Source organism: Mobula birostris, chromosome 7 (genome assembly GCF_030028105.1).
Source record: "Mobula birostris isolate sMobBir1 chromosome 7, sMobBir1.hap1, whole genome shotgun sequence".
In the NCBI taxonomy this organism is placed as follows: Eukaryota; Metazoa; Chordata; class Chondrichthyes; order Myliobatiformes; family Myliobatidae; genus Mobula; species Mobula birostris.
In genome coordinates, this window is record NC_092376.1 from 171,674,670 (window position 1) to 171,696,463 (window position 21,794).

General features: G+C 45.1%; 1 protein-coding gene across 6 annotated transcripts in view; it reads right to left on the reverse strand.

The window, feature by feature from the left end:
- faxdc2 (fatty acid hydroxylase domain containing 2) overlaps positions 1 to 21,794 on the reverse strand; it is a 104,109-nt gene that overhangs the window by 28,632 nt on the left and 53,683 nt on the right. For all 6 annotated transcript variants that reach the window (XM_072264540.1, XM_072264536.1, XM_072264542.1 and 3 more), the window contains 2 exons: positions 4,409 to 4,614; positions 3,561 to 3,666 (listed from right to left, as the gene is read on the reverse strand). In XM_072264540.1, the coding sequence (XP_072120641.1) occupies positions 3,561 to 3,666; positions 4,409 to 4,614 (312 nt within the window). The remainder of the gene's footprint in view (positions 1 to 3,560; positions 3,667 to 4,408; positions 4,615 to 21,794) is intronic.

Here is a 21,794-nt window from a genome sequence, read left to right on the forward strand (position 1 = left end):
TCTTGTGGTCAATCTTAGCATCATCAGCAATATCTTTTTCAACCTGATTTTTGCAATCTGAATTTTCCTCTCAACTATAGCTCTCATATTTTCATATGCCCTACGGTTAACTTCATTTCTATTTTTTCTGTATTTCTTACATAGCTATCTTTTCTTCAATAATTTTTAATGTACATCTTAATTCATCCATGTAGTCGATATATGGTTTTTATTGCTTCTCCTGACCAGGTACGAACATTACCTGCACTGCATGTATTAACTCTTTAAATCAACCTCATTGCTCCTCAACTGACTCAATGTGAAGCAGTTTCCTTCCAGTTTGCTTTTCTGAAATTCAATTTAATTGCTTTGGTTTTTCCTGATGGACTCTCCCAAAAAAACTTTGACACAGACAATGTTATGATCACTTGTTCCTAAAGGCTCAAGAACTTCCACACTCAGAATTCTATCCTGATTGTTCCAGAATATCAAATCTAGATAAGTCTCCCCTCTCACTGACATACTGGGTCAAAAAACAATCATTCAATAACTCAATGAATTCACTTTCCTGTAATCCATTAGTCACTGGGTTCTCCCACTCAATATCTGGGAAACTTGCATTTTTAATATTCACCTTGACTATTACTGGCATAATGCTAATATCTTTGCAAGTGAATGAGTGTAGGGAGATTGAGTGTTGCAGGAGGTAGAGGTAAGGGGGGGTGAGGATGGGAGGGAAGCGGGTGGAGGAGGGGGACAGTGGGTGTTGTGGGAGGGGATGGGAAGGGGTTGGAAGGGGAGGGGCAGGGGATGGGTGAGGTTGGGAGAGTGAGTGTTGGGGACATAGATGTGAGAGAGGGTATGAGGATGGGAGGGGTGGGTGACGGGAATGAGGATGGGAGGGGTGGGTGAGGGGAATGAGGATGGGAGGGGTGGGGTGAGGGGGACAGTGTGTTGGGGAGGCAGAGGTGACAGGGGGTTAAGGATGGGAAGGGGAGTGGGTGATGGGAGAGGTAGGGTGAGGGGAGAGTGTGTGGGGAAGGTAGATGTGAGGGGGTGAGGATGGGAAGGGGACGGGGTTGAAAATGGGTGGGGTGAGGGAGGAGAGTGTGTGGGAGTGTTGGGGAGATAGAGGTGAGGGCTTTAAGGATGGGAAGGGGAATGAGGTGAGGATGGGAGGGGTGGGGTGAGGGGGGAGTGTGTTGGGGAGGTAGAGGTGAGAAGGGTTGAGGATGGGAGGGGTGGGGTGAGGGGGGTGTGTGTTGGGGAGGTACAGGTAAGAAGGGTTGAGGATAGGAAGGGGGTGAGGATAGGAGGGGTGGGGTGAGGGGGGAGTGTGTTGGGAAGGTACAGGTGAGAAGGGTTGAGGATAGGAAGGGGGTGAGGATGGGAGGGGGTGAGGGGACAGTGTGTTGGGGAGGTAGAGGTGAGAAGGGTTGAGGATAGGAAGGGGGTGAGGATGGAAGGGGGTGAGGATGGGAAGGGGTGAGGATGGGAGGGGGTGAGGGGGCAGTGTGTTGGAGAGGTAGAGGTGAGAAGGGTTGAGGATAGGAAGGGGGTGAGGATAGGAGGGGTGGGATGAGGGGGGAGTGTGTTGGGGAGGTAGAAGTGAGAAGGGTTGAGGATGGGAGGGGAGGGGGAGAGTGAGTGTCGGGGAGTGAGGGAAGTAGGGGGATGAGGGGATGGAGGGAAGGGTGGGCATGTTTGGGCAAGTAGAGGGGAGGAGAACGGAGGGGGAGTAGAGGGAGAGCCGGGTCAGTTATTGACATTGGTGAATAACCTGATCCCACCAGTTTCATCACAACCCGTGCATCTCACATACACATTGTCATTGTACAGTCACAGGCACATTCGAACTGTTGAGGGGACCCTATCTCCATCACCCACGAACACAGGAAAACGTGAACAGGAGCAGGAGGAGTCATTCAGCCCCTCAGCCCTGCCTCACCACTCAATTTACTCTGAACTCCTCTTCTGCACCAGTTCCCCATTGCCCTCCATCCTCGAACTTTCAAGTATTTATCTCCAATTTAAGTATATTGAGTTCAGCTCCAGGAATTAAATGATTTCTAGTCATTCTAACATTCCATGCTATAAGAGGACAGATTAATCAACCCTTCATTAAAACCATAACACTACAAGACACAGGAGCAGAATTAGGCTATTCAGCCCATCTATTCTGCTCTACCATTGCATCATGGCTGATATATTATTGCTCTCAACCCCATTCTCCTGCCTTCTCCCCATAACCTTTCACACCCTGATCAATCAAGTACCTATTAGCATTCGTAAATATACCTAATAACTTGGCCTCCACAACGGTTTATGCCAACAAATTCCACAGATTCATCACCCTCTGGCTAAGTAAGATTTCCTTCATCTCTGTTCTAAATGGATGTGCCTCAATTCTGATGCTTTTCCCTCTGGTCCTAGACTCCCCCACCATAGGAAACTTCCTCTCCACACCTACTCTATCTAGACCTTTCAATATTCAATGAGATTCCCCATCATTCTTCTAAACTCCAGACGGTACAGGCCCAGAGCCCTCAATCCCGATGTTGGGGGAGTCCAGAACCAGAGGCCACAGTTTAAGAATAAGGGGTAGACAATTTAGAACGGAGTTGAGGAAAAACTTTTTCACACAGAGGGTTGAAGGGTTGTGGTTCTGTGGAATGCTCTGCCTCAGAAGGCAGTGGAGGCCAATTCTCTGGATTCTCTCAAAAAAGAGTTAGGTAGAGTTCTTAAAGACAGCGGAGTGAAGGGATATGGGGAGAAGGCAGGAAAAGGGTACTGATTGTGGATGATCAGCCATGATCATAGTGAATGGTGGTGCTGAATGGCCTACTCTTGCACCTATTGTCTAATCACTCGTCATACATTAATCCATTCATTCCTGAATCATAGAACCATATAAACTACAGCACAGAAACAGGCCCTTTGGCCCTTCTTGGCTGTGCCGAACCATTTTCTGCCTAGTCCCACTGACCTGCACACGGACCATATCCCTCCATACACCTCCCATAAATCATTTTCGTTAAACTCCTTTGAAGTCTATCAACGTCAGCACATCCTTTCTTAGATAACATATGAAAGATTTCATTTATCATCAAAGAATATATAAATTATACAACCTTGAGATAAGAGGCCCAAAGCTACTCACAATGCTCCAAGTGAGGCCTCACCAGTGCCTTATAAAGCCTCAGCATTACATCCTTGCTTTACTCTAGTCCTCTTGAAATTAATGCTAATATTACATTTGTCTTCCTCACCATAGACTCAACCATTAAGTTAACTTTTAGGGAATCCTATACGAGGACTCCCAAGTCCCTTTGCACCTTGGAGTTTTGAACTCTCCCCCCATTTAGAAAATGTTTTAGTTCCCTTCTGTTGGTTTTAAAAAGCTTCCCAATACTCTACATTCCCAATTATTTTTGCAATATTATATGCCCTCACTTTTGCTTTTATGCTGTCTTTGACTTCGCTTGTCAGCCATGGTCATCTCATCCTCCCTTCAGAATACTTGTTTATCTTTGGGAAGCATCTATCCTGTGCCTTCCAAATTTCTCCTAAACACCACTTACCACGTACTCAACTGGATGGGCATACAAGGCGATTATTCCAATTGGTGCCGTCCATTCATGGTGCTTCTTGTGAATATGTTTATAAAGTGTTGGCTGATGGAATAACCTGGAGGGAATTAATACAGAAGCCAATCAGCCAAACAACAAAGGTGGCACCTTACCAACTCTCTATCTGCACACGTCACCAAATCCACTTTTCCCGGGACCATGGTACACACGTCAGCCAATAACCCGGGTGAACCATTAATTCTCTTCTTGACCTGCAGTGTACTTTGTTATTGAATGTTGACACACATGAATTGGGGGATTGAGAATTGGTTATAAAACAGAAGCAGAGATTAGGCATAAACCAGTCTTTGACTAGTGGGATCATGCAGGCATTGGGACAGCCATTCACAATCAGAATACCGATATGGCTAAGGGGCCAAGTGGAGTATTTCTAAAAAATTGAACGTTATGTGGGAGGAAAGGGCCAGATTGATCTTAGAGTCAGTTAAAAACTATAAAGAACTGGGGAGCCTCTTCCCACACCCATTCCCTGTATAGTTTCGGATGAAACAGGCAAGTGGGTCAGTGAAGGGACCTCCAGAGGTCAGACCCTTACAACTGTTGCAATATCACATTCAGCAGATCAAGAGGCATGAACAGGCAGGGAGTGGAGGGACACGCATCACAAGCAGGCAGGTAGGATCCACACAGACACAGTGGCCTGAAGGATCTGTTCCTGTGTTGAGGGATAGAGGTGTTGTTGAACAGGAAGTAACATGCATCAGACAGTGGGGGGGGTGGTTGGGGTAAGGAGTAGATGGGTGCTTGTGAGTTAGGATAAGATGACGGTTCTCACTCACCTGTGGGAATAATAGAAGAAGACCTCCTCGAGCAGGCCGAGGAAGCAGAGCTCAAACAGCACCCAGTGGAAGGTGGGCAGCTCAGGCCCACATGGGTTACCCCTCCACTTCATGATGGGGTACACCAGCAGAAGCATGGGTAAGGACAGGAAAACCTGGTTGAACACCACTGTCCGAATGGCCAGCAGTAGCTTTGCTGACTCCACCTGTGAAAGCAATAGCAAGTTCGTGAATGGCAGACACAAATGGGATCTTGCTGCCTCTGCTTCTCCCCTCCTTTCCTCCACAGTTGACGGTTTATTATTGTCACATATACTAAGATGCAGTGAAAAGCTTGTCTTGCATATAGTTACCATCACTAGAGAGAAGATCCTTGGGAAACTGAAAGGTCTGAAGGTCTGAACCAGATGGTGTACACCCCAGGATTCTGAAAGAAGTGGCTAAAGAGATTGCGGAGGCATTCCTAATGATCTTTCAAGAATCACACAAAAAATGCGGAAGGAACTCAGCAGGCCAGGCAGCATTTATAGAAAAAGTACAGTTCATTATTTTGGACCATAAGGCACAGGAGCAGAATCCAGCCATCTGGCCCATTGAGTCTGCTCTGCCATTCAATCATGGCTGATCCTTTTTTTTTCTCCTCCTCAACTCCAATTCCCGGCCTTCTACCCGTAACCTCTGATGCCAAGTCCAATCAAGAACCTATCAATCTCTGTCTTAAATACACCCAGCGACTTGGCCTCTACAGCTACACGTGGCAACAAATTCAACACCCTTTGGCTAAAGAAATTTCTCCACGTCTCTGTTTTGAAAGGGCGCCCCTCTATCCTGAGGCTGTGCCCTCTTGTCCTAGACTCCCCCACCATGGGAAACATCCTTTCCACATCTACTCTGTCTAGTCCTTTCAACATTTGAAAAGTTTCAATGAAATCCGCCCCCCCATCCTTCTGAATTCCAGCGAGTACAGACCCAGAGCCAGCAAACATTCCTCGTATGATAACCCTTTCATTCCTGAAATCATCTTTGTAAACCTCCTCTGGACCCTCTCCAATCCAGCACATCTTTTCTGCGATGAGGGGCCCAAAACTGTTCACAATACTCAAGGTGAGGCCTCACTAGTGCCTTATAAAGCCTCAGCATCACATCCTTGCTCTTGTATTCTGAACCTCCTGAAATAAATGCTCACATGGCATTTGCCTTCCTCACCACCAACTCAAACTGCAAGTTAACCTTTAGGGGGTTCTGCACAAGGACTCGCAAGTCCCTTTGCATCCCAGATTATTGGATTTTCTCCCCATTTAGAAAATAGTCCACACATTTATTTCAACTACCAAAGTGCATGACCGTGTATTTTCCAACATCGTATTTCATTTGCCACTTTCTTGCTCATTCTCCTAATCTGTCAAAGTCCTTCTGCATCCTACCCATTTCCTCAACACGACCTGCCCCTCCACCAATCCTCGTATCATCTGCAAACTTGGCAACAAAGCCATCTATTCCATCATGTAAATCATTTATATACAGCATAAAAAGAAGCGGTCCCATCACCGACCCCTGCGGAACTCCACCAGTCACTGGCAGACAACCAGACAAGGATCCTTCTACGCAACACACATCAAAGTTGCTGGTGAACGCAGCAGGCCAGGCAGCATCTCTAGGAAGAGGTGCAGTCGACGTTTCAGGCCGAGACCCTTCGTAAGGACTAACTGAAGGAAGAGTGAATAAGGGATTTGAAAGTTGGAGGGGGAGGGGGAGATCCAAAATGATAGGAGAAGATAGGAGAGGGAGGGGTGGAGCCAAGAGCTGGACAGGTGATTGGCAAAAGGGGATACCAGAGGATCATGGGACAGGAGGTCCGGGAAGAAAGACGTGGGGGAGGGACCCAGAGGATGGGCAAGGGGTATATTCAGAGGGACAGAGGGAGAAAAAGGAGAGTGAGAGAAAGAATGTGTGTATAAAAATAAGTAACAGATGGGGTACGAGGGGGAGGTGGGGCATTAGCGGAAGTTAGAGAAGTCGAAGTTCATGCCATCAGGTTGGAGGCTACCCAGACGGAATATAAGGTGTTGTTCCTCCAACCTGAGTGTGGCTTCATCTTTACAGTAGAGGAGGCCGTGGATAGACATGTCAGAATGGGAATGGGATGTGGAATTAAAATGTGTGGCCACTGGGAGATCCTGCTTTCTCTGGCGGACAGAGCGTAGGTGTTCAGTGAAACAGTCTCCCAGTCTGCGTTGGGTCTCGCCAATATATAAAAGGCCACATCGGGAGCACCGGACGCAGTATATCACCCCAGCCAACTCACAGGTGGTGTTGCCTCACCTGGAAGGACTGTCTGGGGCCCTGAATGGTGGTAAGGGAGGAAGTGTAAGGGCATGTGTAGCACTTGTTCCACTTACACGGATAAGTGCCAGGAGGGAGATCAGTGGGGAGGGATGGGGGGGACGAATGGACAAGTGAGTTGTGTAGGGAGCGATCCCTGCGGAATGCGGGGGTGGAGGGGGAAGATGTGCTTAGTGGTGGGATCCCGTTGGAGGTGGCGGAAGTTACGGAGAATAATATGTTGGACCCGGAGGCTGGTGGGGTGGTAGGTGAGGACCAGGGGAACCCTATTCCTAGTGGGGTGACGGGAGGATGGAGTGAGAGCAGATGTACGTGAAATGGGGGAGATGCGTTTAAGAGCAGAGTTGATAGTGGAGGAAGGGAAGCCCCTTTCTTTAAAAAAGGAAGACATCTCCCTCGTCCTAGAATGAAAAGCCTCATCCTGAGAGCAGATGCGGTGGAGACGGAGGAATTGCGAGAAGGGGATGGCGTTTTTGCAAGAGACAGGGTGAGAAGAGGAATAGTCCAGATAGCTGTGAGAGTCAGTAGGCTTATAGTAGACATCAGTGGATAAGCTGTCTCCAGAGACAGAGACAGAAAGATCTAGAAAGGGGAGGGAGGTGTTGGAAATGGACCAGGTAAACTTGAGGGCAGGGTGAAAGTTGGAGGCAAAGTTAATAAAGTCAACGAGCTCTGCATGCGTGCAGGAAGCAGCGCCAATGCAGTCGTCGATGTAGCGAAGGAAAAGTGGGGGACAGATACCAGAATAGGCACGGAACATAGATTGTTCCACAAAGCCAACAAAAAGGCAGGCATAGCTAGGACCCATACGGGTGCCCATAGCTACACCTTTAGTTTGGAGGAAGTGGGAGGAGCCAAAGGAGAAATTATTAAGAGTAAGGACTAATTCCGCTAGACGGAGCAGAGTGGTGGTAGAGGGGAACTGATTAGGTCTGGAATCCAAAAAGAAGCGTAGAGCTTTGAGACCTTCCTGATGGGGGATGGAAGTATATAGGGACTGGACATCCATGGTGAAAATAAAGCGGTGGGGGCCAGGGAACTTAAAGTCATCGAAAAGTTTAAGAGCGTGAGAAGTGTCAGGAACATAGGTCGGAAGGGATTGAACAAGGGGGGATAAAACCGTGTCGAGGTATGCAGAAATGAGTTCAGTGGGGCAGGAGCAAGCTGAGACAATAGGTCGGCCACGACAGGCAGGTTTGTGGATCTTGGGTAGGAGGTAGAAACGGGAAGTGCGAGGTGTGGGAACTATAAGGTTGGTAGCAGTGGAATTCCTGTTGTTTAAGGATCTTTTTATTCCCACTCACTGCCTGCTACCAATTAGCCAACGCTCTAACCATGTTAGTACCTTTCCTGTAATACCATGGGTTCTTAGGTTGGTAAGCAGCCTCATATGTGGCACCCTGTCAAAGGCCTTCTGAAAATCCAAATACACAACATCCACTGAATCCCCTTTATCGATCCTACTTGTAATCCCCTCTAATTATTCCAACAGGTTTGTCAGGCAGGATTTTCCCTGAAGGAAACCATGCTGACTTTGTACTATCTTGTCCTGTGTCACCAAGTACTCCATCACCTCATCCTTAACAATTGACTCTAACATCTTCCCAACCACCGAGGTCAGGCTATCTGATCTATAATTTCCTTTCTGCTGCCTTCCTCCTTTCTTAGAGTGAAGTGATATTTGCAATGTTCCAGTCGTCTGGCACTATGCCAGAGTCCAAAGATTTTTAAAAGATCATTTCTAATGCCACGACAATCTCTAACACTATCTCTTTCAGAGCCCTCGGGTGCAATTCATCTGGTCCAGGTGACTTATATAACTTTAGGTCTTTTAGCTTTTGAATACTTTCTCTCTTGTAATAGTAACTACACCCACTTCTCTTCCTTCACATACTACAACATCACACATACTGCTAGTGTCTTCCACAGTGAAGACTGACGCAAAATACTCATTTAGTTTATCAGCCATCTCCTTTTCTCTCGTTATTATTTCTCCTGCCGCATTTTCTAGTGGTCCTATATCCACTCTCATTTCTCTTTTATTTTCTCATACTTGAAAGAACTTTTACTATCCACTTTGATATTATTTGCTAGCTTGCTTTCATATTTCATCTTTTCCCTTCTAATGATTTTTTTTAGTTGCTCTCTGTAGGTTTTTAAAAACTTCCCAATCCTCTATCTTCCCACTAATTTTACTTTGCTGTATGCCCATTCTTTAACTTTTGCAATAGTTTTGACTTCCCTAGTCAGCCATGGTTGCCCTATTTTACCATTTGAGTATTTCTTCATTTTTGGAATACACATGCCCTGCACCTTCCTCATTTTCCCCAGGAACACACGCCATTGCTGCTCTGGTGATGGCCCTGCCAGTAGCTCCTTCCAATTTACTTTGGCCAACTCCTCTCTCATACCACTGTAATTTTCCTTACTCTACTGAAATACTGCTACAACAAACTTTACTTTCTCCCTATCAAACTTCAAGTTGAACACAATCATATTGCGATCACTGGTTCCTAAGGGTTCTTTCACCTTAAGCTCCCTAATTGCCTGCGGTTCATTACATAACACCCAATCCAGTATAGCTGATCCCCTAGTAGGCGCAACAACAAACTGCTCTAAAAAGTCATCTCTTGGGCATTCAACAAGCTCACTCTCTTGAGATCCATTACCAACCTGATTTTCCCAATCAACTTGCATGTTAAAATCTCCCATGACTACCATAATATTGTCCTTCTTACTCACCTTTTCTATTTCCTGTTGTAACCTGTGGTCTACCTCCCAGCCACTGCTGGGAGGCCTGTGTATAACTGCCATCAATGTCCTTTCCACCTGCAGTTTTCTTATCTCAACCCACAAGGATTCAACACCATCCGATCCTATGTCACATCTTTCTACTGATTTGATGCCATTCTTTACCAGCAGAGCCACACCAGCCCCTCTGTCTACCTTCCTATTCCTCCGATATAACGTGTAACCTTGGGCATTCAGCTCCCAACTACAACCATCCTTCAGCCACGATTCAGTGATGGCCACAACATCGTACCTGGCAATCTGTAATAGTGCAATAAGATCATCCACCTTATTTCATATACTACACACATTTAGATACAACACCTTGAGTACCGTTATTGCTGTCCTTCCTGTTTCTGCATCCCTAATGTTTTGATACACAGCCTGTTGGCTGCAATGAAGTCCCATCACCTACCTGCCTTTCCTGAGCGTCTGTCTGCATGCTACCTTTACTTTTTTACCATCCACCCTACCCTGAGTCCCTTCACTCCAGTTCCCACCCCCATGCCATACTAGTTTATATTACCCTCCCCAACAGTTCGAACAAACCTGCCTGCGAGAATATTGATACCCCTCGGGGACCAATTTTGGGCCAAGACACTTTAGTAGAACTGGAGGAAAATAAAAGATGAGGAATAGATTTAAAAGGTGGTAGGAGGGGGGGAGGGAGAAACACAAGGTGATTGTAAAAGGCGAAATCAGGAGTGGGAAGGGTGAAGAAACATAGAAAATAGGTACAGGAGTAGGCCATTCAGCCCTTCGAGCCTGCACCGCCATTCAGTATGATCATGGCTGATCAACCAACTCAGAACCCTGTACCAGCCTTCTCTCCATACCCCCTGATCCCTTTAGCCACAAGGGCCATATCTAACTCCCTCTTAAATATAGCTAATGAACTGGCCTCAAATACTTCCTGTGGTAGAGAATTCCACAGATTCACCACTCTCTGTGTGAAGAAGTTTTTCCTCATCTCGGTCCTAAAAGGCTTCCCCTTTATCCTCAAACTGTGACCCCTCCTTCTGGACTTCCCCAACATCAGGAACAGGGAAGAACTGGGAAGTTGATTGATGAAAGAGATACAGGGCTGGAGAAGGGGGGATCTAATAGGAGAGAATAGAAGGAAGAAAGAAAAGGGGAGGGAGAGGAGCACCAGAGGGCAGACAAGGAGAAAAAGTGAGCAAGGGAAAGGGGATGGGAAATGGTGAAGTGGTGGGGGGGGGGGGTTACAAGTAGATGATGGGTGTAACATGAACGTAAGGAAGGAGAAGCTAATGACTGGGTACAAATGCAGACAGAGCAAAGAGTTTAATTGTACCACAGAGGCAAAATTCAAATAGGCGAAAAACACAGGACTGAAGGTACTATATTTAAAAGCACGTAGCGTTCAGAATAAGGTGGACAAACAAATGGCACAATTAGAGTTTGGTCGGTGTGACATTGTGGGCATCACTGAGTCGTGGAAGCTGGAAAAGGCATGAAATGAGGTTAATAACACACTGTAATGGGGAATTCAACATGCAAGGGGATTGAGAAAATCAGGTTGGTGTTGGATCGCAAGAGAGGGAATTTGTTGAATGCCTATGAGATGACTTTTTAGAGCAGCTTGTGCTTGAGCCTACTCAGGGAAAGACCATCTTAGATCAGGTGTTGTGTAATAACCCAGACCTTGTTAGAGAGTTTCACAAAAAGTAACCCTTAGGAAGCAGGGATCATAATATGATTGAATTCATACTGCAATTTGAGAGGGAGAAGCATAAGTCACATGTATCAGAATTACAATGGAATAAAGGAAATTACAAAGGCATGAGAGAGGTGCTTGCCCAGATGGATTGGAGGAGGATACTGGTGGGGATGACGGCAGAGCAGAGATGGCTGAAGTTTATGGGATAGTTCAGAAGGCACAAGATAGATATATCCTGCAGAAGTTCTCAAATGGCAGGAGTAGGCAACCGTGGCTGACAAAGGAAGTTCAGGACTGCATAAAAGTCAAGAAAGGACACATAAGGTAGCAAAAGTGAGTGGAAAGTTGGATGATTGGGAAGTTTCAAATCCAACAAAAGGCAACTAAAAAAGCTATAAGAATGGAAAAGATGAAATATGAGGGCAGACTAGCAATAATATAAAGTAGGATAGCAAAAGTTTTTTCAGTTATATAAAGAGCAAAAGGGAGGTGAGAGTTGATATTGGACCACTGAAAATTGAATCTGGTGAGGCAGTAATGGGGGACAAAGTAATGGCAAATGAACTTAACGTATACTTTGCATCTGCCTCCACAGTGGAAGACACTAGCAGTGTGTCCGTGGACTGTGAGTGTCAGGGAGCAGGAGTGAGTGCCATTGCTCCTACAAAGGAAATGTGCTAGGCAAACTCAAATGCCTTAAGTGGATAAGTCACCTGGACCAGATGGACAACCTCCCAGAGCCCTGAGGTTGCTGAAGAGATAACAGATGCATTGGTCACGATCTTTCAAGACTCACTTGATTCTGGCATGGTACCAAGGGACTAGAAGATTGCAAATATCACTCCACTCTTTAAGAAGGGAGAAAGGCAAAAGAAGGGAACGCCTCAGTGGTTGGGAAAGTGTTGGAGTCTGTTATTAAGGATGAGGTTTCGAGGTATTTGGACACTAATGATGAAATAAGTCAAAGTCAGCATGGTTTCTGTAAAGGGAAATATTGTTACAAATTGTTACAGTTCTTCGAGGAAGTAACAAGCAGAGTGGACAGAGGAGAAGCAGTGGATGTCCTTTACTTGGGTTTTCAGAAGGCGTTTTATAAGGTGCCACACGAGGCTGCTTAACAAGATAAAGTCCGATGGTGTTCAAGGAAAGATATTGGCACGGGTAGAAGGATGGCTGGCAGGCAGGAGGCAGCGAGTGGGAATAAAAGGGGTCTTTTCTGGTTGGCTGCCGGTGACTAGTGGTGTTCCCCAGGGGGTAGTATTGAGATCGCTGCTTTTCATGTTGTCTGTCAATGATTTAGATAATGGAATTGATGGCTTTGTCGCAAAGTTTGTGGATGATACAAAGGTAAGTAGAGAGGTAGGTGGTGCTGAGGAAGCAATGCGATTGCAGCAGGACTTAAACAAATTGGAAGAATGGGCAAAAAAGTGGCAGATAGAATACAGTTTTGGGAAGCGTACGAGAATACATTTTGGTAAAAGGAACAATAGTATGTTCTATTATCTCTCAGGAGTGAAAATTCAAAATCAGAAGTCAGAGCAACTTAGAAATCCTCGTGCAGGACTCCCAAGAAGGTTAATTTACAGATTGAGTCTATGATGAAGAAGGCAAATGCAATGTTGGCATTTATTTCAAGGGGAATAGAATATATAAAAGCAAGGAGATTATGCTGAGCCATTATAAGACACTAGTCAGACCACACTAGGAGTATTGTCAACAGCTTTGGGCTGTATATATCAGAAAGGATATGTTGTCATTGGAGAGAGTCTCGTCAAGCTTCACGGGGATGACTCTGGGAATGAATATGTTAACATATGAACTGCATTTGACAGCTTTGGGCCTGTATTGTAAGAACGCAGGGGGTGGTGCATATCATTGAAACCTAACCAAAAATCGAAAGGACTGGATTGGGTGGATGTGGCGAGGATGTTTCCTGTGGTGGGGGTATCCAGAATTAAGAGGGGACAGGCTCAAAATCGAGAGGCAACCCTTTAGAACTAGGGTAAGGAGGAATTTTTTTTAGCCAAAGAGTAGTAAATCCTTGCAATGCTCTGCCACAGATGTGGATGAGTTTATTTAAGATGGATGTTTATCATTTCTTGATCAGTCAGGACTTCAAAGGATATGGTGTGAAGGCAGGTGTATGGGGCTGTGGGATCCTGGATCAGCCATGAATGAATGGTGGAGCAGACTCGATGGGCTGAATGGCCTAATTCTGCTCCCATGTCTTTGGTTTTATGGTATTATAGGAAAGTTCTAGCATGGATAAAGCAGTGGTTGATTGGCAGAAGGCAAAGAGTGGAAATAAAGGGAGCCTCTTCTGGTTGGCTGCCTGAGTAGTGGTGTTCCACAGGGTCTGTTGGGACCAATCCTTTTTATGTTATATGTCAGTGATTTGGACAGTGGAATTGATGGCTTTGTCGCAAAGTTTGCAGATGATATGAAGAAAGATGGAGGGGCAGGTAGTTTTGACAAGTAGAGAGGCTACAGAAATATTTTGACAGATTAGGAAAATGGGCAAAAAAGTGGCATATGGAATACAGTGCTGGGAAGTGTATTGTCATGCACTTTGGTAGAAGAAATGAAAGGGTTGACTATTTTCTAAATTGAGAGAAAAATACAAAATCAGAGGTGCAAAGGGACTTGGGAGTCCTTGTGCAGGATTCCCTAAAGGTTAATTTGCAGGTTGAGTCTGTGGTGAGGAAGGCAGATGCAATGTTAGCATTCAATTCAAGAGGACTAGAATATAAAAGCAAAGATGTAATGTTGAGACTTTATAAAGCACTGGGCTAGTGAGACCTCACTTGGAGTATTGTGAACAGGTTTGGAAAACATCTTAGAAAACGTGCTAACATTGGAGAGGGTTCAAAGGAAGATCACAAAAATTATTCCAAAATTTAATGGCTTGTCATCTGAAGAGGGTTTGATGGCTCTGGGCTTCTAGGGCGGGGGAGACCAAGACCAGAGGACACAGCCTCAAAATAGAGAGGTGTCCTTTTAGAACAGAGATGAGGAGGGATTTCTTTAGCCAGAGAGTGGTGAATCTGTAGAATTCTTTGCCAGAGACAGCTTTGCAGGCATCTGTAAGTGTATTTAAGGCAGAGGTTGATAGATTCTTGATTGGTCATGGTATGATGGGATATGAGGAAAAGGCAGGAAATTGGGGCTGTGAGGAAAATTGGATCAGCCATGATGAAATGGCAGAGCAGATGTGATGGTCCAAATGGCTGAATTCAGCTCCTATACCTTATGGTCTTATTTTATTCATGGAGATCAGATCATTACACAGTGCATTGTGGTAGTACAAGAGAAAACAATAATAGAATCCAGAATAAAGCATTACAGTTACTGAGAAAGTACAGTGCAGGTAGACAATAAGGTGCAAGGTGATAACAAAGTAGTTTCTGAGTTCGAGTCCACTTTATCCTACTAGGGAGCCAATCAATAGTCTGAGCGCAGCAGGGTAGAAGGCATCATTAAGCCTGGTGGTACATGTTCAGGCTTTTGTACCTTCATCCCAGTGGAACATGGGAGAAGGGAGAATGTCCAAAATGGGTAAGGTCTTTCACAATGGTGACTGCTTTACTGAGGCAGTGAGAAGTGTAGACAGAGTCCAGGGAGGGGAGGCTGGTTTCTGTGATGTGTTGAGCTGTGTCCACAACTCTCTGCAGTTTCCCGCAGCCACGTGCGGAGCAGTTGCAGTACGAAGCTGCGATGCTTCCAGATAGGATGCTTCCTGTAGTGCATTGATAAAAATGGGTGAGGGTCGATGGGGACATGCAAAATATTTTCAGCCTCATGAGGAAGTAGAGGTTTCTTAGCTATTGCACCAATGTAGTGAGACCAGGACAGGTTATTGGTGGTGTTCACTCTTGGAACATGAAGCTCTCAATCTGAACATCATGGATGTAGCCAGGAGCATGTGCACCACCCCCATTGCTGAACTCAATGATCATAAAGCCATAAGATATAGGAGCAGAATTAGGCCTTCTGGCCCATCAAGTCTACCATGGCATTTCATCACGATTGATCCATTTTCCCTCTCAGCCCCAATCTCCTTACTTCATTCCCTGACTAATCAAGAACCTATCAACCTCTGCCATACATAAACCCAATGTCTTATCCTTCACAGCTGCCTGTGGCAATGAATTCCACAGATTCACAACTCCCTGGCTGAAGAAATTCCTCATCTCTATTCTAAATGGATGGCCCTCTATTCTGAGGCTGTGCCTTCTGGTCTTAGACTCTTCATATCCACTCTATCAAGACCTTTCACCATTCGATAGGTTTCAATGAAATCACCCCTCATTCTTCTCAATTCTAGTGAATACAGGCCCACAGCCATCAAATGCTCTTCATATGACAAGTCATTCAATCCCAAAATCATTTTCATGAAACTGTTTGAACCCCCTCCAAACTCAGCATATCCTTTCTCAGATAAGATTTCAAAGTACATTTATTATCAAAGAATGTATACAACCTTAAGGGCCCAAAACTGCTCACAATACTCTGTGAACTTCACCAGTACTTTCTATGCTTCCTTTTATATTCTAGTCCTCTTGAAATCAATGCAAATATTGCATTTGCCTTCCTCACCACCAATTCAACCTGCGAGTTAACCTTTAAGGATTCCTGGATGAGAACTCAAGTCCCTTTGCACCTCAGATTTTTGAATTTTCTCTTCAGTTAGAAAGCAGTACAAGCTTTTATTTCTGCTACCAAAGTTCATGACCAAACACTTTATGACACTGTATTCCATCTGACATTTCTTTGTCTATTCTTCTAATTAGATTAGATTATGAGGGCACGCAGTCCCCTTTTATTGTCATTTAGTAATGCATGCATTAAGAAATGATACAATGCTCCTCCAGTGTGATATCACAGAAACACAAGACAGACCAGGACTGAAAAACTGAGAAAAACCACATAATTATAACATATAGTTACAACAGTGCAAGCAATACTGAAATTTGATAGAAGAACAGACCATGGGCATGGTAAAAAAAAGTCTCAAAGTCTCTTGAAAGTCCCATCATCTCACGCAGACGGTAGAAGGAAGAAAAACTCTCCCTGCCATGAACCTCCAGCGCCGCAAACTTGCCAATGCAGCATCCTGGAAGCACCCAACCACAGCCGACTCTGAGTCCGTCCGAAAACTTCAAGCCTCCGACCAGCCCTCTGACACCGAGCACAAAGCACCATCTCTGTCGAGCGCTTCGACCCCAGCCCCGGCTGCCAGCAACAGGCAAATCCAAGGGTTTGGGGCCTTCCCCTCGATTGCACAGTAGCAGCGGGAGCGAACCGGGCATTTCAGAAGTTTCTCCAGATGTTCCTTCATGCTTCTCACGTCTGTCTCCATTAAATCAGGATTGTGCATGAAATCCTACTTACAAATACGATATCATTCACCGGAGAGGCCGCACGCACTGTGTGGCACCGCCATCTTCTCCTCCCTCCTAATCTGTCTGCCCTTCTGTAGCTTCTCTACTTCTTCAAAACTGTCTACCCCTCCATCTATCATTGTATCACCAACAAGCTACGCTACAAAGTTATAAACTCTGTCATCCAAATCATTGACATAAAACGTAAAAACTAGCAGTCCCATCACAAACCCCTGTGGAACACCACTAGTCACCGGCAGCCAACCAGAAAAGACTCCCTTTATTCCCACTCTTTGTCTCCTGCCAATCAGACACTGCTTTACCCATGCTAGAATCTTTCTTGTAACACCATGCCCCATGTATTTTACATCAGTCTTCACTGTGTTCTAAAAGAGATAGTGGTAGAGATTGTGGGGGCATTAGGACTGATCCTTCAAGAATCATTGGACTCTGGCATGGTTCTGGAGGACTAAAAAATTGCAAATACCACTCCACTCTTTAAGAAAGGAGGAAGGCAACAGAAAGGAAATTATAGACCAGTTAGCCTGACCTCAGTGTTTGGGAAGATGTTGGAGTCAATTGTTAAGGATGAGGTGATGGAGTACTTGGTGACACAGGACAAGATAGTACAAAGTCAGCATGGTTTCCTTCAGGGAAAATCCTGCCTGACGAACCTGTTGGAATTCTTTGAGGAGATTACAAGTAGGATAGGTAAAAAGATGCAGTAGATATCATATATTTGGGTTGTTTGAAGGTGTCATACTTGAGGCTGCTTACCAAATTAAGAGCTCATGCTATTACAGGAAGATTACTGGCATGGTTAGACCATTGGCTGATTGGTAAAAGGCAACGAGTGGGAATAAAAGGTTTCTTTTCTGGGGCGGCCAATGACCAGTGGTGTTTCACAGGGATGGGTGTCGGGACTGCTTCTTTTTATGGTGTATATCAATGATTTAGATGATGAAATAAGACATGTGACCATAAGACATAGGAGCAGAATTAGGCCATTCAGCCCATCTAGTCTGCTCCGCAATTCCGTCATGGCTGATCCCAGATCCCACTCAGCCCCATACACATGCCTTCTCGCCATATCCTTCGATGCCCTGACAGATCAGGGAAAGATCAACTTCCACCTTGAATATACGTATGAAATTGGCCTCCACCACAGTCTGTGGCAGAGCATTCCACAGATTATTACTCTCTGGCTAAAAAATTTCCTCCTTACATCTGTTCTAAAGGGTCACCCCCTCAATTTTGACGCTGTGGACTCTAGTTTTGGATACCCCCACCAAAGGAAACATCCTCTCCACATCCGCCCTATCTAGTCCTTTCAACAATCAGTAGGTTTCAAGGAGATCCCCATACATTCTTCTAAATTCCATCAAGTACAGACCCAAACCTGCCAATCGTTCTTCAATGTTAACTCCTTCATTCCTGGCATCATTTTCGTGAACCTCCTCTGGATTCTCCATGACAACACATCCTTTCTGAGATGTGGGGCCCAAAACTGTTGCTAATACTCCAATGTGGCCTGACTAATGCCTTATAAAGGCTCAGCATTATCTCTTTGCTTTTATATTCTATTCCCCTTGAAATAAATGTCAAAATTGCATTTAACCTCTGGGAGCCTTGCACAAGGAACCCTAAGTCCTTCTGCACCTCTGATGTTTGAACCTTCTCCTCATTTAGATAATAGTCTACACTATTGTTCCTTTTACCAAAATGCATTATTGTACATTTCCCAACGCTGTATTCCTTCAGTATTGCTTTGCCCATTCTTCCAATTTGTCTAAGTCCTGTTGTAATTGCATTGCTTCCTCAGCACTACCTACACCTCCAACTATCTTTGTATCATCCGTAAGCTTTGCCACAAAGCCACCAAATCATTCACAAACAACATGAAAAGTAGCAGTCCCAATAAAGACCCATGAGGAACACCACTAGTCACTGGCAGCCAACCAGAAAGGGCCCCCTTGATTTCCACATGCTGACTCCTGCCTATCAGCCATTCTTCTATCCACGCCAGTATCTTTCCTGTATTGCGATTGGATTTTATCTTGTTAAGCAGCCTTATGTGTGGCACCTTATCAAATGCCTTCTGAAAATCCAAGAAATGACATCCACTGCCTCTCCTTTGTTCACGCTGCTTGTTACTTCCTTGAAGAATTGTAAAAGAATCTGTCTGGCAAGATTTCCCTTTACAGAAACCATGCTGACTTGGATAATTTCATTATTAATGTCCAAATACCTCGAAACCTCATTCTTAATAACAGACTCCAACACTTTCCCAACCACTGAGGTAAGACAAACTGGCCTATAATTTCTTTTCTTTAGCCTTCCTCCCTTCTTAAAGAGTGGAGTGATATTTTCAATCTTCCAGTCCTCCAAGACCATGCCAGAAACAAGTAACTCTTGAAAGATCATGACCAATGCATCTGTTATTTCTTCAGCAACCTCTCTCAGGACTCTGGGATGTAGTTCACCTGGTCCAGGAGATTTATCCACCTTAAGATCTCTGAGTTTGCCTAGCACTTTTTCCTTTTGTAATAGCAATTGCACTCACTCCTGCTCCCTGACACTCACGGAACTCTGGCACAGATGCAACATCTGTTCCAATGGTCCAATATCAACACCTTTACTCTTTATAGAAACATAGAAAATAGGTGCAGGAGTAGGCCATTCGGTCCTTCAAGCCTGCACCGCCATTCAGTATGATCATGGCTGATCATCCAACCCGTTTATTCCCACTCTTTGCTTCCTGTCTGCCAACCAATTCTCTATCCAAATCAATACCTTGCCCCCAATACCGTGTGCTTTAAGTTTGCACACTAATCTCCTGTGTGGGATCTTGTCAAAAGCCTTTTGAAAATCCAAATATACCACATCCACTGGTTTTCCCCTATCCACTCTACTAGTTACATCCTCAAAAAATTCTATGAGATTCGTTAGACATGATTTTCCTTTCACAAATCCATGCTGACTTTGTCCGATGATTTCACCGCTTTCCAAATGTGCTGTTATCACATCTTTGATAACTGACTCTAGCATTTTCCCCACCACCGATATTAGGCTAACCAGTCTATAATTCCCCAGTTTCTCTCTCCCTCCTTTTTTAAAAAGCGGGGTTACATTAGCCACCCTCCAAACCTCAGGAACTAGTCCAGAATCTAAAGAGTTTTGAAAAATTATCACTAATGCATCCACTATTTCTTGGGCTACTTCCTTAAGCACTCTGGGATGCAGACCATCTGGCCCTGGGGATTTATCTGCCTTTAATCCCTTCAATTTACCTAACACCACTTCCCTACTAACATGTATTTCCATCAGTTCCTCCATCTCACTAGGCCCTCTGTCCCCTACTATTTCCGGAAGATTATTTATGTTCTCCTTAGTGAAGACAGAACCAAAGTAGTTATTCAATTGGTCTGCCATGTCCTTGTTCCCCATGATCAATTCACCTGTTTCTGACTGTAAGGGACATACATTTGTTTTAACCAATCTTTTTCTTTTCACATATCTATAAAAGCTTTTACAGTCAGTTTTTATGTTCCCTGCCAGCTTTCTCTCATAATCTTTTTTCCCTTTCCTAATTAAGCCCTTTGTCCTCCTCTGCTGGACTCTGAATTTCTCCCAGTCCTCAGGTGAGTCGCTTTTTCTGGCTAAATTGTATGCTTCTTCTTTGGAATTGATACTGTCCCTAATTTCCCTTGTCAGCCACAGGTGCACTACCTTCCCTGATTTATTCTTTTGCCAAACTGGGATGAACAATTGTTGTAGTTCATCCATGCGATCTTTAAATGTTTGCCATTGCATATCCACCGTCAACCCTTTAAGTGTCATTTGCCAGTCTATCTTAGCTAATTCACGTCTCATACCTTCAAAGTTACCCTTCTTTAAGTTCAGAACCTTTGTTTCTGAATTAACTATGTCACTCTCCATCTTAATGAAGAATTCCACCATATTATGGTCACTCTTACCCAAGGGGCCTCTCACGACAAGATTGCTAACTAACCCTTCCTCATTGCTCAATACCCAGCCTAGAATGGCCTACTCTCTAGTTGGTTCCTCAACACGTTGGTTCAGAAAACCATCCCGTATACATTCCAAGAAATCCTCTTCCTCAGCACCCTTACCAATTTGGTTCACCCAATCTATATGTAGATTGAAGTCACCCATTATAACTGCTGTTCCTTTATGGCACGCATTTCTAATTTCCTGTTTAATGCTATCCCCAACCTCACTACTACTGTTAGGTGGCCTGTATACAACTCCCACCAGTGTTTCCTGTCCCTTAGTGTTATGCAGCTCTACCCATATCGATTCCACATCCTCCAGGCTAATGTCCTTCCTTTTTATTGCGTTAAGCTCCTCTCTAACCAGCAACGCTACCCCATCTCCTTTTCCTTCATGTCTATCCCTCCTGCACCTCCTCTCTGTATGCTGACTCATCGTTCTTGCTGATGAGACCCACCACGGTCGTGTCATCAGTGAACTTGATGATGTGGTTTGAGCTGTGTGTTGCAGCACAGTCGTGGGTCAGCAGAGTGAACAGCAGTGGACTGAGCACACAGCCCTGGGGGACCCCAGTGCTCAGTGTGATGGTGTTGGAGATGCTGCTTCCAATCCGGACTGACTGAGGTCTCCCAGTCAGGAAGTCTAGGATCCAGTTGCAGAGGGAGGTGTTCAGGCCCAGTAGGCTCAGCTTTCCAATCAGTTTCTGAGGAACGATTATGTTGAATGCTGAACTGAAGTCTATGAACAGCATTCGAACATACGTGTCTTTTTTGTCCAGGTGGGTTAGGGCCAGGTGGAGGGTGATGGCAATGGCATTGGCATCATCTGTTGAACGGTTGGGACGATACGCAAACTGCAGGGGGTCCATTGAGGGGGGCAGCAGGGTCTTGATGTGCCTCATGACGACCCTCTCGAAACACATCATGATGATGAATCTGAGTGCAATGGGATGGTAGTCGTTGAGGCAGGACACTGAAGACTTCTTTGGCATAGGGACGATGGTGGCGGCCTTGAAGCACGTAGGAACAATGGCGCTGCTCAGGGAGATGTTGAAGATGTCAGTGAGAATCTCTGCTAGCTGGTCTGCACATCCTCTAAGCACTCTGCCAGGAATATTGTCTGGTCCAGCAGCCTTCCATGGGTTGACCCTGCACAGGGTTCTCCTCACATCAGCCAC